We start from the raw sequence: 14448 nt of genomic DNA, 5'->3' as shown, positions 1-14448 counted from the left end.
GCAGTCATTTAATAATCTTGGTCTTTTCCCTCCCATAATAAAAGTTCTTGAAGAACAATTGTTTTTAAAATGTGTTCCTTGAAGCCATAAGTTGGCCTCTGGGGTGAGTGGGCAGTTCCAAGTTTCTCACGCACACTTTTAAAAAGCACTGTTACTACTATTGCTGTTGTTCCTCTTTAGTTTAGTTTATAACTAAGATTTCATTTTGGGGATTAAAAAGGGTTCTGCAATAAAAAAAAAAATGTTTTGACAACCAACAATCTTTTAACTTCTATTTGTTCAAGGTAGTAAACCCTTAATGAAAGAATACTCATAAAAAGACCCATGAGAATAAAGAATGTTCATACGTATTTTTATATTTATACTTTATAAAGGAAGATCTATCCACTTTTAACAAGTCCTTCCTTTTTTTTTGAGTTAGAGTCTCACTCCGTTGCCCAGGCTGGAGTGCAGTGGCACGTTCACGGCCACCCCAGTGTTGACCTGCTGAGCTCAGGCAGTCCTTCCACCTCAGCCTTCCAAGTAGCTGGAACTACAGGAGCATGCTACCATGCCCAGCTTATTTTTTGATTTATTGTTGAGATGAGATCGCGCCAAAAGTTGCCCAGGCTGTTCTTGAACCTGTGGGCTCAGGCAGTCCCCTCATGTCAGCCTCCCAAAGTACTGATATTACAGGCTTGAGCCACTGCCCCCCAGCCAACAAATCCCCCTTTTAAAGGCACTTAGATTGTTTGCAATTGCTTACTATTTTAAATACGAATACAGTGAATTTTTTTTTTGTAAAATCTTTGTAGATACATTCCTGAATTGGTGGGCCAGTGGGTTTCAAAATGTTAAGGTTTATATATATATATATGGAGAGAGAGAAATAAATTGTAAGTTTTTTTATTATATATAGAGAGAAAGAGAGAGAGCAAAATTTTAAGGATTTTTACAATATGTATAGCTAAATTGACCTTCAGAAAAATCTTTTCCTATTTCATAGTCACAGTTACAGAAAATACAAATGTTTGGTTTTAGTTTTAACTGTTTCCATAGGTATTTGAATGACTTTCATTTATAGTTCACCGGAAACAGAAAATTAATGACCAGGTTTTTCTTGAGGTTTAGCAAATTAGTGTAATTTGTTCATTTTAAACTCATGCCTCAGCATTACATTCCTGCCTGCCTACTGATGCTATCAGCAGGTTAATTTGGAGATCCCTTTCCATTCAGTGAGAAATATAGCTGGCCTTATTTTCACATATAGAGTCAGTATCTGCCTATCTCTCTGTCTCTCTCACTCTCTCTCTCCCTTTCCTAAAGTAAAAAAGTCAGTTCTAGAAAAGTTCATCGAAATGGTCTTGTATTCTCCCTACTTTAACATTTTTCTAAATCTCTTTGTTGTTGGAGGAGAACATGTTATTCTAGGGATCCCTTAGCACACTTTCCCTTCTCCAGTGCTTCCAAGGTATCAGTGCAACATAATTAGAAGGTACAGAGACCAGCAGACACGTTAGACCCAGACAACCAAGTTCAGAGAAGTACAAATATCTGAGTAGTCAAAAGATGCCATTTGAATGAGTTAAAACTGTGAGTGCCCATAGAAGTTAACTGAGAATGTCACATTGTAACTGAAGAGGTTAGTCTATGATTATTTTAGAAATTTTAAAGGAAATATAAGGAAAGGCTATCAGTTAAATACAAATAAGACTCAGGGTGCACAATGTTTTCCTGCTGAATTATTTTTTCAACAAACATTTATTGAGCACCTAGTTTTGTAAGTTGTACCAATTTCTATGTTAGGCACACAGAATACAAAGTAGAACATCACTGCCCTGGAGGAACTAACATAACAGTCTAATAGGGAAATTAAACATGTAAAAACAGGTGGCTATATAGCTGTTTGTTACAATATTCACAATTTTTCTCTGTATATAATATTTGCTTGAAAATAAAAAAGAATCACCTCAGTGATGCGTAGTAGCTTCAAATATATATTCTAGATCTTTGGACTTTCGGGTATTGATTAGATAGTTGAAGTTTTGAACAAAAAGATGTGAGAAAATGGATACCTTTATCAAGTAACATAAGATAAAAGTGGCATCTTCCACAGTTTGTCCTGGAGGAAAAAAAAGCAATAGTACAGTTAGTAGACTCTGTAATTAAGAAGTGAAGGCTTGGCAACCCCTTTGGGTCCTCTCCCACTGTGGGAGCTTTTCTGTCCTCTCAATAAATCCTGCTTTATAAAAAAGAAGAAGAAGAAGAGAAGGCTATATAAAGAGATCCCAAAGAATTTTCCAAGTTTTTATCTCCCTTTTAATGTTGCCTCATTTGGATTTCTACTGTCACAACCAAGTCTGCTTGCTTGCTTTTTTCTCTTCTTTTACCCTTCATCCTTAGGAACTTGTTTTTCTTTTAAACTTTAAAGGTGGTATCATTTCAGAGGAGAGAATAAATTGATGCCTGAAGATATCAAAACCAAATCATGAAGCAATGAAAAAACAGTTGTATAAGCTGTGTATGTATAATGTTTTATAAAAAACAATTACATTTAATCCTTCTGGCATCCTTGTAGGACAAATGAGGACACTGAAGATCAGAGAGTTTAAATTACTTATGAAAAGTCACACAGTAGAATAATCAACAGTAGGAAATAGTGTCTGCTTTAACCTTTGTTAAGTAAAACTTTTTTTTGTTTGTTTTTAGAGACACGGTCTTTCTCCACTGTCCAGGCTAGAACTCTTGGGCTCAAGCAATTCTCCAGCCACATTTGTTTGTGCTTGCCTAATTCATTTCTTTTTCAGTGATGAGGTCTCACTATATTGCCCAGGGTAGTCCTGAACTCCTGGTGCAAGTGATCCTCCCGCCTCAGCTTCTTGAAGCACTGGGATTATAGGCATGAGCTCCCACACCTGGTCAGACTTTCCAGTCTTCAGACTTCTTTTTTTTTTGAGTTGGAGTCTCACTCAGTCGCCCAGACCGCTCCCAGCCACTGCAGCCTCGACCTGCTGGGCTCCGGCAATTCTTCTGCCTCAGCCTTCCAAGTAGCTGTAATTACAGGCACACGCTACCATGCCTGGCTAATTTTTTGATTTATTGTAGAGATGAGGTTTCGCCTAGTTGCCCAGGCGGGTCTCAAACCCGCGGGCTCAGGCGATTCACTCACCTCAGCCTCCCAAAGCGCGGGATTACAGGCTGAGCCACCGAGCCCGACTCAGACTTCTTAAATGATAGCATGCATCCAACAAATGTTTACTGAGGTATAGACTAGTGGAATAGAATAAAGAATCTAGAAATAATCCTGCACATATATAGGCACATGACTTACAATACAGATAACATTGAAGTGCTGTAGTGAAAGGATGGGCTTTTTAATAAATGAGGCTGTATCAGTTATATAACCATATGGGAAAAAATGAATTTGAATCTCTATACCATTCACAAAAAATTAATTTGAGCTGAATAAGAGATGTAAATATACAAAGTAATATAATAAAGCTTATAGAAAATTATCTGCATGATTTTATCTCATACAAATCAAACATTTCTTAAATACACAAAGATTTGTAAAACAGGGATAAAATAAGGATCAAACCATAAAGGAGAAAATCGACAAATCAATCTTTATTAAATGAGTTCATCAAAAGAAGTAAAAAGACAGGCCATTTTACTGGGAGAAGACATTTGCAACACATATGTGCAATAAGAGATTATTCAGAATACATTAAAAAGCTCTATAAACACAAATAAAAATCAATTAACCCAATAGAAAAATAGGCAAAAGGCTTGAACAAGATATAATAAAAGAGATATTCAGATGACCAGTAAACATATGAAAAGGTGTTTAACTTTATTAGTCATCAGAACAAAATGTGAACTGAAACCAAGAAACCACTACACATTCATGAAAGTGACTAAAATTAAAAATGCTGACAATATCAAGTGTTACTAGCCCTGTAGAATAACTGGTGGGAGTGGGAATTGATATAAGCACTTGGAAACACTGTTTGACGGTGCCTTCTAAAGCTTGACATCTATATAAAATCCATGACCCAGCATCTCCTCTCCTGAGTATATACCCAGGAGATATCAAATTATACGTAAAAAGTATGTTCGTAGCAGCGTTCTTCAAAATAGCTCCAAACTGGAAACAATCCAAGTATCAATCAACAGTAGGGTAGATAAGTAAATTGTGATGTCTTCATACAATGGAACACTATACAGCAGTGCTTTCTTAACCTGTGGATAAGAACCATATTTTTTTTTCCCTAACTGTTAGGATGAAACTCTTGTATAATACAATATAACACGTAATGTCAAACTGTTCAGAAGTTTCAAATGTTCACATGTACCTTCTGTTCACATGTTACATCAGTGATAAACAGGGTATGGACCAGCAGTGCTACACAAACACACTTTGAATAGCACTGTTCTTAAGCAATGAAAAACAACAAACTGCAACTACACACAATAATGTGAATGAATCTCAAAAGCAAACACAATGGTCAATATTTTATGATTTCGTATATATAAAACTCAGTAACAAAATCTAACATTAACCTGTGACATTAGAAGTTAGGACTCACCCTTAAGCAGGCTGTCATTTGAAGGGTGCATGGGGAGAATTCTGGGGTTTTTAATCTTGGCATTGCACGATTTGCCTACTGGTTATATAGGTGTGTTCTTTTTGTGAAAATGTATCTAGCTGTATACTTATTATTTGTGTACTTTTCTGCTTATGTGTATATATTATGCTTAACATTTGTATTAAAATTTGATGACCTGTTAAACACAAATCCTCTATCCTCATGAAAGTAATAGGTTAGTAGAGGAAATGAGGTATATACAGGAAAATAAACGTGAAATTACAAATTATGATTTCATGAGAAAAATCAAAGAGTCTTCTCTGAGAAGATATTTTAGCTGATCTGGAGTATGAAAAGGAATCAGTGATGCAAATAGCAGAGGCAAATAATGCAGGGATTTGAGTGGAGAAACAGAAAATTTAGCGGATTTAGGGGAAAGAGCATTATGTACATAGTGTACAACTTGTTATAAAAATTGGAGAAGGAAGAACTGCGATGGAAAGTAGGATTTTGGTTTGCAGTTGCAAATGGATAGTCTTGTAAGAGTTGTGTCAACATCAGCATGAAAATATAATCTTACCAAGAGTTAAGTAGTGGACGAAATTCACATGGGTTTCATTGTACTTTGTGTAATTTGGGGTAAGAATATATTTAACATTTGAGAGAATTTTTATTCAAGTACTTGGAGATGGATGGCGAATAGGACAGTTTACAACCGTTCCAATCCTAGCGTCTCTGGCATTCCACTAGACTCTCTTCCCCTTTTCCCACTGCCCCATCCCCCACAATTATGTCTTTATCATTTGTTACAGCTCTATTAGTCTTTGTTTCTGTTGTCCCTTACCCTTTCCTCTCACCTTCAAATGTTTTATTGAAAGTTTTAAAGCACTCTTATGTATGTCATTTTCTTTCATCTTTTTGCAACCCTAATAAAACTTCATGTTTGTGGAGATGCATGTGGGGAAACAGAGGATCAGAGAAACTATGTGACTTGTCTAAGGTCGTAACAGACTCCTGGCCTCAAGTACAGTGCTTTTTTTTTTTGCAGTTATGCCACTGAGGCTTTTATCTCTTCCAGATCTACACATGATAGTGTTATGTTTAATATGTTGTCATTCACATTGTGAGAAATGAAAGTGTGCCCTAATTGCTTGCTAGATTTTAAGAGAGACATTTTCCTAGAAGGGCTATGTGAGTTATATATGCTCACATATGTAGGATATGTGTATAAATTGTGAATAGATTGCACGTCACATGGACTTAAGTTATATAAGAAGTTTTAGAATTTTTAAATAGTTTTTGAAGTCACTGGAGTTATCCTGAAGTACAGCAATCAAGGCCCTCTATCTTAATAGCTCTAATTTCATGTGACTTCTTAATTACTTAAAATTTGGAAGAAGAGAGATATGGGCTAATGCAGATGATTAAAGAAACTTGTAATGGCCCAAGATCTCACTAAAAATAAAGAGGTAAATCAATGATTACCCAGTGTTTCATTTTTTTCCTACTGTTTGCCCTCTTCCCTCTAACTCCCTATGTCTCTTTAATATCCCTGCCAATGAATAAACATTGGAGATCACTTATTTTTCATTATTTGCTGATAGCTCTAGGAGAATCAGGAGATTAAGAATATAATAATTTGTTTAAAATGAAGTTGATGGATTTATTGCCTTTTTTTCCTTTTTTTGAGTCAAGGTCAAGCTGTAGTGTGGTGGTGCAATCGTAGCTCCCTGTAACCTTGAACTACTGGGCTAAAGTGATCCTCCCCTCAACCTCTGGAGTAACTAGAACTAACAGGTGCATGCTAGCACACACGGCTAATTTTTTCTTTTTTGGGTAGAGACAAAGTCTTACTGTGTTGCCCAGGCTGGCCTTGACCCCTGGCCTCAAGGAGTCCTCTTGCCTCAGTTTCCCAGAGTGGGATTACAGGTGTGAGTCACCACGCCTGACGAATTTATTGCTTTTAAAAGTTAAGAGATGAGACATTTGTATTTCACATCCGTTCGAACTTTTTTTTTTTTTGAGTTGGAGTCTCACTCTGTCACCCAGACTGGATTGCAATGGCCGCTCCCGGCCACCACAGCCTCAACCTGCTGGGCTCCGGCAATCCTTCCGCCTCAACTTTCCAGGTAGCTGGAACTACAGACGCGCGCTACCACGCCAGGCTAATTTTTTTTGATTTGTTGTAGAGATGAGGTCTTGTCAAGTTGCCCAGGTGGGTCTTGAACCCTCGGGCTCAGGCAATCTACTCACCTCGGCCTCCCAAAGTTGGGATTACAGGCTGAGCCACCGAGCCCGGCCTTGTTCGAACTTTTATAATGACTAACGAACTGAAGCAGTATGCCATACAGCAGAAGAATCTAGGCTTCTTGGAAATGAAAAAAATTCCTTTAGTGGAATTGAATCTTAAGATATGGTAAAACAGAGTGACAAGATCAGCAACTAGGGCGTCAGCTATTCCTAGAGGTGGTTGCGGTTGTTCATATGGGTTAGTGACTATCAGTATTGCCTCAGGAGGTCTTATTAAAATATCCTGCCGTCTACAACGTATGGTATAAAAATGATTTTCTAGGCTGTACACAGTAGCTCATGACTGTAATAACAGTATTTTGGGAGGCTGAAGTGGGAGGATCACTTGAGCCCAGGAATTTGAGACCAGCCTGAGCAATATAGCAAGACCTCATCTCTACAGAAAATCAAAACATTAGCTGGGTGTGGTGTCAGGCACCTGTAGTCACAACTACTTGGGAGGCTGAAGTGGAAGAATTGCCTAAGCCTAGGATGTCGAGGGTGCAGTGAGCTATGATTATGTCACCGAACTCCAACCTGGGCAACAGAGTGAGACTCTGACTCAAAAGAAAAAAAAGAATGAGTGTTTGGGGGACAAGAGACGTAGTGATGTACAGACCCCTCTTTTGAGGCATTCAACCCCCAATTCTTCCTCTCCTCTTTTTTATTTGCTGTAGAGTGATTCTCATCAGTTTCGTGTCATGGCAGCTGTCCTTCGCCATTGTTTACTAATCGTAGGTCCATCTGAAGACAAAACAGAAGAACTGCACAGGTGGGTAAACTCTGGGTTGGTATTGCAATAAAGGACATCATTTCTTGTTGTTTTGATGCATCCACTTTTTGTTTGTTATAAATAAGGACAAGAAAGTGAAAATTTACAGTATATCAGGTAACTGATCAGTCAGAAATCATCTCCACGAAAATTATTACCATTCCTTGAGAAGAAATTTTCATTCTGCCCCCTTTGACTTTATATATAACAATATTGAGCCTCAAAAAGAGAAGAGAATTTGGCAATTTCTGCATTCACTGATAAAACCCAAAACAGCAATAATAATAGCACACAGTTATTAAACACTTATTATGTAGCATTATTCTAAGTCCTTTGTGAAGATTAACTTCCCTTAATCATCATACCAACCTTATAAGGTAAATACTGCTATTTTTCCCTTTGAACAAGTGAGGAAACTGAGGCATAGAAAAATCAAGTAATTTCTCCAAGATAACACAGCCCTAATAAGTGGAAGAACAGGGATTTGAGCCCTGCTTTTAATTATGAGACTTAACTAATACTCTTCACTAATTTCATTTTAAGAATATTTACCAAAAAGTGTATCTTAAGCAATGATAATATTTTTAAAAAACCTATAAGAATTGGGTCATAGCATCTAGTATTAAAATATATTTAAAAATAAATTAAAATATATAAAATATATTTAAAGTAGTTCAAATTTTGTGATTTGTCTGTTAGAGCTATTAATAGACTGCTGTAAAAATTTGTCATATTCTAAGAACTGAATACTAATTAATGCTTTTTTCCGAATTCTCTTACTTTTTATCCTGGATCACATTTGTAGTAACTAGCGTTCTGACATCATCATAATATTACTCATGTTACTTTATTCTATAAGAATACAGATGGCATTTTAAACAATTCAAGTAAATGCAGATCTGCAAACAAATAACTCTGGCATTAACTCTGTTTTAAAAGAATTTTGCCGGGCTCAGTGGCTCAGCCTATAATCCCGCTCTTTGGGAAGCCAAGGTGAGTGATTTGCCTGAGCCCGCTGGTTCGAGATCCGCCTGGGCAACTTGGCGAGACCTCATCTCTACAATAAATCAAAAATTAGCCAGGCGTGGTAGCGTGCGCCTGTAGTCCCAGCTACTTGGAAGGCTGAGGCGGAAGGATCGCCGGAGCCCAGCAGGTCGAGGCTGCGGCGGCCGGGAGCGGCCACTGCACTCCAGTTTGGGTGACAGAGTGAGACTCCAACTCAAAAAAAAAAAAAGAGAATTTAACATGGAATTGTTCTTAATAGTAGAATTTACCTTTTGAGCACTTAAAATATTCTATTTTCCAAAATATGACTTAAATAAAATTTTATAGAAATACGAGAGTGTATATATATGCTTAATTGTTATTTTCAATCAAATCCATGTTATTTTAGTTATAATCAGCAGTTTATTATTTGGTATTGTACTGAGTCTGTTCATAGATTATCTTTACGTACTCCCTGCCCTGCAAGCCTTCAGAGATTGTCTTCTTGATTTAAAAAGTGTAATTTTTTTCTGTAGCTACAAATCACATATTAATTTTGAGACTGTGCCTTTAAAAAAGTCAGATTAACCACAATAAATCATATTCTAAAAATGTTTTATTAAGCATCTTGACTCACTGTAATTTTTTTTCCATAATCAAGAGACATACTAGAAATCTAGACATTTAAACTGAAAGAAAATAGGCTTATAAGCCCAAGAGTAAGTGACTTGTTTGTTAGAAATCAGGTATCATAAGTTAAATAGTCATACAAGGATGTGAGATGAAAACGTTTTAACAGGAATTGCTATTAGTGTCACAAGTACATTGCCAAAGATTTTCCTGAATAATGAACATATCAACACAGCACCTCTTCAGGAGACTCTCTTTTTGTCAAGAGAGAGCAAAACTATATAGAGGATTTTAAAATCAAACATTTTTTAAAGTAACCAGATTTCTTCATTTTTTAAAAATTTGCTTTTATTTTAAAAGTTGCTTTGATAAAAGTTTATTAGCTTTTAATGTAAATACAGGGAGTATCCCTACAGCCACAGGCAGGATTTATGAGTATTTCTTAAAGACTTTCCTGAGAGGTTGAGGTTGCTGCTGACTTAACAGTTCATCTGGAATGGCCTTACATGTTCCTTTAATCAGAATTAGAGTGATTAATATATCATTTTGAGCAGTAATGACTCTAGGCTAATCCATTTAAATACAGAGAAACTGCACCAACCTCCAAGGGTTATTTTAGGAAACTTACTAGAATTGTAGTATCTGCTAAATTCTGTAGTAACCCTGAAAACAATTTTTCTGTGTGTGTGTGCTTATGGCCTAAATTTTTCAAAGAAAAGGTTCCTTCGAAGCTACTTCTCTCATTCCATTTCTTAGTTATTTTCTAAGTTTGTTTTTACTTTTTTTGGACATTTGGATTTGTTTTAAGGAAAAGTATAATGAAATAGGTGATCCTAGATAGTATAGTATATGTTTTGCTTTATCATCAAACTCAAAGGGTTGTGATGATTAAACGAGAAGTTCATAAAGCACCTTCTCCCTGGCACTGAGAAAGCACTCAGTAAATGGGAGCTGCTGCCATGCTGTTTTTATTACTATTATTGTCATAAGTATATTAGCTTTTTAGATCTAATATTTAGCTCATTCTAAATCATTTTTTAACATTGCTTCTTGATTTTGATGTTTTGTTTAGAAATTTATTTCTGTGTTTATCCTGTGATCATATAAAGAAATCTGCTTTCTGTTCATTTAAGTTTTTCTGAAGCTAGACATGTCGTTTTACGCGACATACATGTCAGGAGACTGTCGTAAAGGTGCTTAAGGAGAAGAGTAAATAAAAATAGTTTGGCAGCTTTTTCTACTGTTAATGTTGTCTCTGTGAGACACTGTCTTTTTTTCAGAGGAATCGAGAAGAGATGGACGTAGAGATAAAATTGTCAGCTCACAAAGACAGCAGACTTTTACCTTCATTTCCACTAATCAACATTTACGTAGTTTTACAATCTGCTCTATTTCATTTCCTTTGTCTACACTTGTGGTATCAAGTAGGTTGTTGACATAATCCACTTTTTTTCCTACATTGAAGGACATCCTAATTCTTTTCATCTCTATCTGCCTGAAAGTATTTTTAGCACTCCGCTTATATATAAACACTTAGTCCAAAAAAGTTATGTGTGGGTATGATTTTGTTTTATTTTGGAGCTTAGGGGAGAAGTAGGGGATGGCCTATATATTGGTGAGGAGGGGAGAAGGTAGGACCAGATTTGATTTAATTTATTTTAGGCTGTCAATCTAATTTATTTTACTCACTGAGTATATTAGCATTTACAAAGCTTTTCATTATAGACGTAATTCATTTTGTCTTCACATATTGAAGAGGACAGTTTGCTAAGCATAACATCTTATACATGGCAGACTTTTTTCTTCTAACTTTTAAAAAGTATGGTAAAATACACTTAACATGAAGTTTACCATCTTATCAGTTTTTAAGGGTAAAGTTCAGTGGTATCAAGTATATTTATAATGTTGTACAACCATTGCCGCCATCCATCTCTATAACTCTTCATTTTGTAAAACAGAAGCTCCATAACTATTAAACACTAACTCCCATTCCCACCTTTCTATAGCCCCTGGTAACCATGATTCCACTGTCTATCTCTATGGATTTGACTACTCTAAATGCCTCATATGACTGAAATCATACAGGATTTGTCTTTTTGTGGCTGGCTTTTTTCACTTAGAATAATGTTCTCAGGGTTCATCTATGTTGAGATGAATGAATGTACGTCTACATTTCCCTTCTTTTCTTTCTTTTTAAGACTGGATAATATTCCATTGTATGTATATACCACATTTTGCTTATCTATTCATCCATCAGTGGACACTTCTACATTTAGCTATTATGGATAATTCTGCTGCGACATGGGTGTGCAAGCGTTTTCTGATTTCTCCACATCCTTGCCAACACTTGTGATTTTACGTTTTGTGTTTTTTTTGTTTATAGTTGCTATCCTAATGGGTATGAGGTAGTTTTGATTTGCGTTTCTCTAATGATTAATGATGCTGGAGAAATGTTTATTCAAGTTCTTTGCCCATTTTTGAACAAGATTGTTTTGTTGTTAAGTTTTAGGAGTTATCTGTATATTCTGGATATTAATTCCTTATTGTTATTTGCAAACATTTTCTCTTATTCTATGAGTTGCAGTCCAATTTATCTATTTTTGTTGTTGTTGTTGCCTGTGTCCTGGTATTATGTCCAAAAAAAATCATTGTTAAATCCAGTGTTGTAAAGTTTTTACCCTATGTTTTCTTCTAAGAGATTTGTAGTATTGCGCCTTACATTTAGGTCTTTGCTCCGCCTTGAGTTAATTTTTGGAAGCTTCATTCTTTTGCATGTGGATATTCATTTCTCCCAGCACCATATGTTGAAAAGACTGTGTTTTCCCCATTGAGTGGTCTTGGCATCCTTGTCAAAAATAATTTGACCGTATATATATATGCTGGGTTGTCTGTTGCATCCCACTAGTCTATATGCCTTTAGGTTCATAACACACCATTCTGATTATTTCAGCTTTATATTAAGTTTTGAAATTAGGAAGTATGAATCCTCCAACTTTGCTTTTCTTTTTCAGGATTGTTTTGGCTACTCAATATCCCTTGAGATTCTATATGAATTTTAGGATTTTTTTTCTGTTTCTACAAAGAATTTCATTGGGATTTTGGTTGGGATTGCATTAAATCTGTAGAACACTTTGGGTAGTATTGACATTTTAACAATATTAAGTCTTAATCACACATGACAAATTTTTAATAAGTGTTTGAGAATTAGATTATTTATTTATTTACTTACTTATTTGGGTCGGAGTCTCACTCTGTTGCCCAGTCTGGAGTGCAGTGGCACAGTCAGGATTCAACCTCCTAGGCTCAGACTGTCCTTCTGCCTCAGTCTCCCGAGTAGCTGGGACTACTAATTTTTTTTCTTTTTACAGAGATGAGGCCTTGCTATGTTGCCTAGGCAGGTTTTGAACTCCTGGGCTCAAGTGACCCTCCCACCTTGGCCTCCCAAAGTGCTGGGATTACAGACATGAGCCACTGCATCTGGCCTATTTCTGTTTATTAGTTGAGCACTTACTAGATGTTAAGCACTGTGTTGAGCTTTAAGGCAACAAAGATACATACAGCATAGTCTCTGTTCTCCATGGCTTACTAATCAGATTTGCAAGTAAATACGTACAGTTGTTTTGATGAGTGTTTTATCAGACATGAACAAGCTTATAAAGGTATACAGAAAAGGAGAGTACTTTGGAGAGATTGAGGAGAAGGAGCTTTGTTTTGTTCTTAAACTGACTGTAAGCTGCAGTTATCTAGGTGAACAGATGTTTTCTGAACTATAGCTAAGCACTGTTCTAGGTACTCTAAAAACTTCCCAGTGTCTATACTAGAGGAATATAGAGACTAAATGAGGAGGCAAGACATAAATATGATGAAAAGCTAAATGATAATTCAGGACAAGAATAGACATCACTAGATAGTTTTGAGTAGTTTTCCAGTGAATTAATTATTCAAATAATAATTGCTAATAGAAGTCAAAGGACATGCTCACTAGCATGATAAGAAAAGTCTTCCTTATTCGTACTGTACCTGCTCTTCATCTTTTTCCAGACTTCTGGTCCCCGTGATGATTTATTTTTCTCCTATCTATAAGTCCCCTTATAGGATTAATTCCATCTCTATTCTAAAACATTGGTTAATCATTTCAGCCTTTCTCTACTCCATTGCTATTCCTGCCAGTCATAAGCACTCAACCTCAGATCTGTCAGACCACCTTCTTTTTCCACTGCTATACTCAGGCTGCTGAGCCCTATGGGAAAGTTTTACCTACCCTGACAGATGGGTCCATCTTCTCTACTGCACACAGAGTTGTTTTTCAAAACGGAAATGTCTGTGTTAAATCCTCTTGTGGCTCCTTTCTGTCTTAAGAATTAGAACTTTTTTTTTGGTTCACTGTGTGAGTATTTATGATCTGCAGTCTTAGGTGGGAAATATATGTTACCCCTGATCAGTTCCCTCTTTCATCCTTTATATGTGATTCTACCAAACTTTTGCAACTCTCCAAAGGCCTTCTTCACCACCCCTGTTTTTACTTATGGATATTTGGGATGTCTTGGCAACATAGAGGAGGGGTAGGAGATTGAGAGAGTTTAAAAGCCTTCAGATACTTTTTAGTGTGGCCGTTGAAGCTTGACGTTTAGATTGAGTCTCCACAAGACTTTAGGGGAGAATATCATGCTAAAGTCTCTGCCTGATAAACTGGGCAGAATGTTCTCATCATGACACTATGACAGTAACTTAAATTTCTTCTGAATCTGTAAACCATCTCTGATTATGTTATATTAGATGAGTCCATGGAATTGGATCTGAGACATTGGAAACCCTATGCCCAGACGGCATCTCTTTTTCTATTATCAAGCAAAACATGCGTATGTTTTGACTCCAGAGGTCTACCATTCCACAATCCAAATAACTTTGTATTCAAACTGCTGAGCTCTTCTTTCTCTTCCATAGATGTAGACTATTTATTAGGGCCTTTGCACTTGCTCCGTCTGCTGCTTGGAATGCTCTTACTCAGATCTTTAATAGGCTCTCCTTCTTGTCACTCATTACTCAGCTCAAATGTGACCTCCTCAGTTAGGGATTCCCTAACTGCCCAATTTAGATTAAGAGCCCCCTTCTCCCCACACACATATCTTGTTGCTATTTTATCACCTGCTTTATTTATTTCATGGTACTAACTAAAATAATGTTCTTTTATTTTTCTACTTGTTT

General features: G+C 36.4%; 1 protein-coding gene across 15 annotated transcripts in view; it reads left to right on the top strand.

The window, feature by feature from the left end:
• The window catches only part of RIC8B (RIC8 guanine nucleotide exchange factor B), a 119208-nt gene that overhangs the window by 47542 nt on the left and 57218 nt on the right, over positions 1 to 14448 (top strand). For all 15 annotated transcript variants that reach the window (XR_002481696.1, XR_002481693.1, XR_002481695.1 and 12 more), the window contains one exon: positions 7535 to 7629. Coding sequence is in view for 11 of the 15 variants with exons in the window: in XM_008053575.2 (XP_008051766.1) it covers positions 7535 to 7629 (95 nt within the window). In the remaining 4 variants the exon portion in view is untranslated. The remainder of the gene's footprint in view (positions 1 to 7534; positions 7630 to 14448) is intronic.

This window comes from Carlito syrichta, unplaced genomic scaffold, assembly GCF_000164805.1.
Source record: "Carlito syrichta isolate Samal-C Ts95f unplaced genomic scaffold, Tarsius_syrichta-2.0.1 Scaffold288311, whole genome shotgun sequence".
Lineage (NCBI taxonomy): Eukaryota > Metazoa > Chordata > Mammalia > Primates > Tarsiidae > Carlito > Carlito syrichta.
Note: the sequence above shows the minus strand (reverse complement) of the source record. Positions and strands in the feature narration are given on the sequence as shown.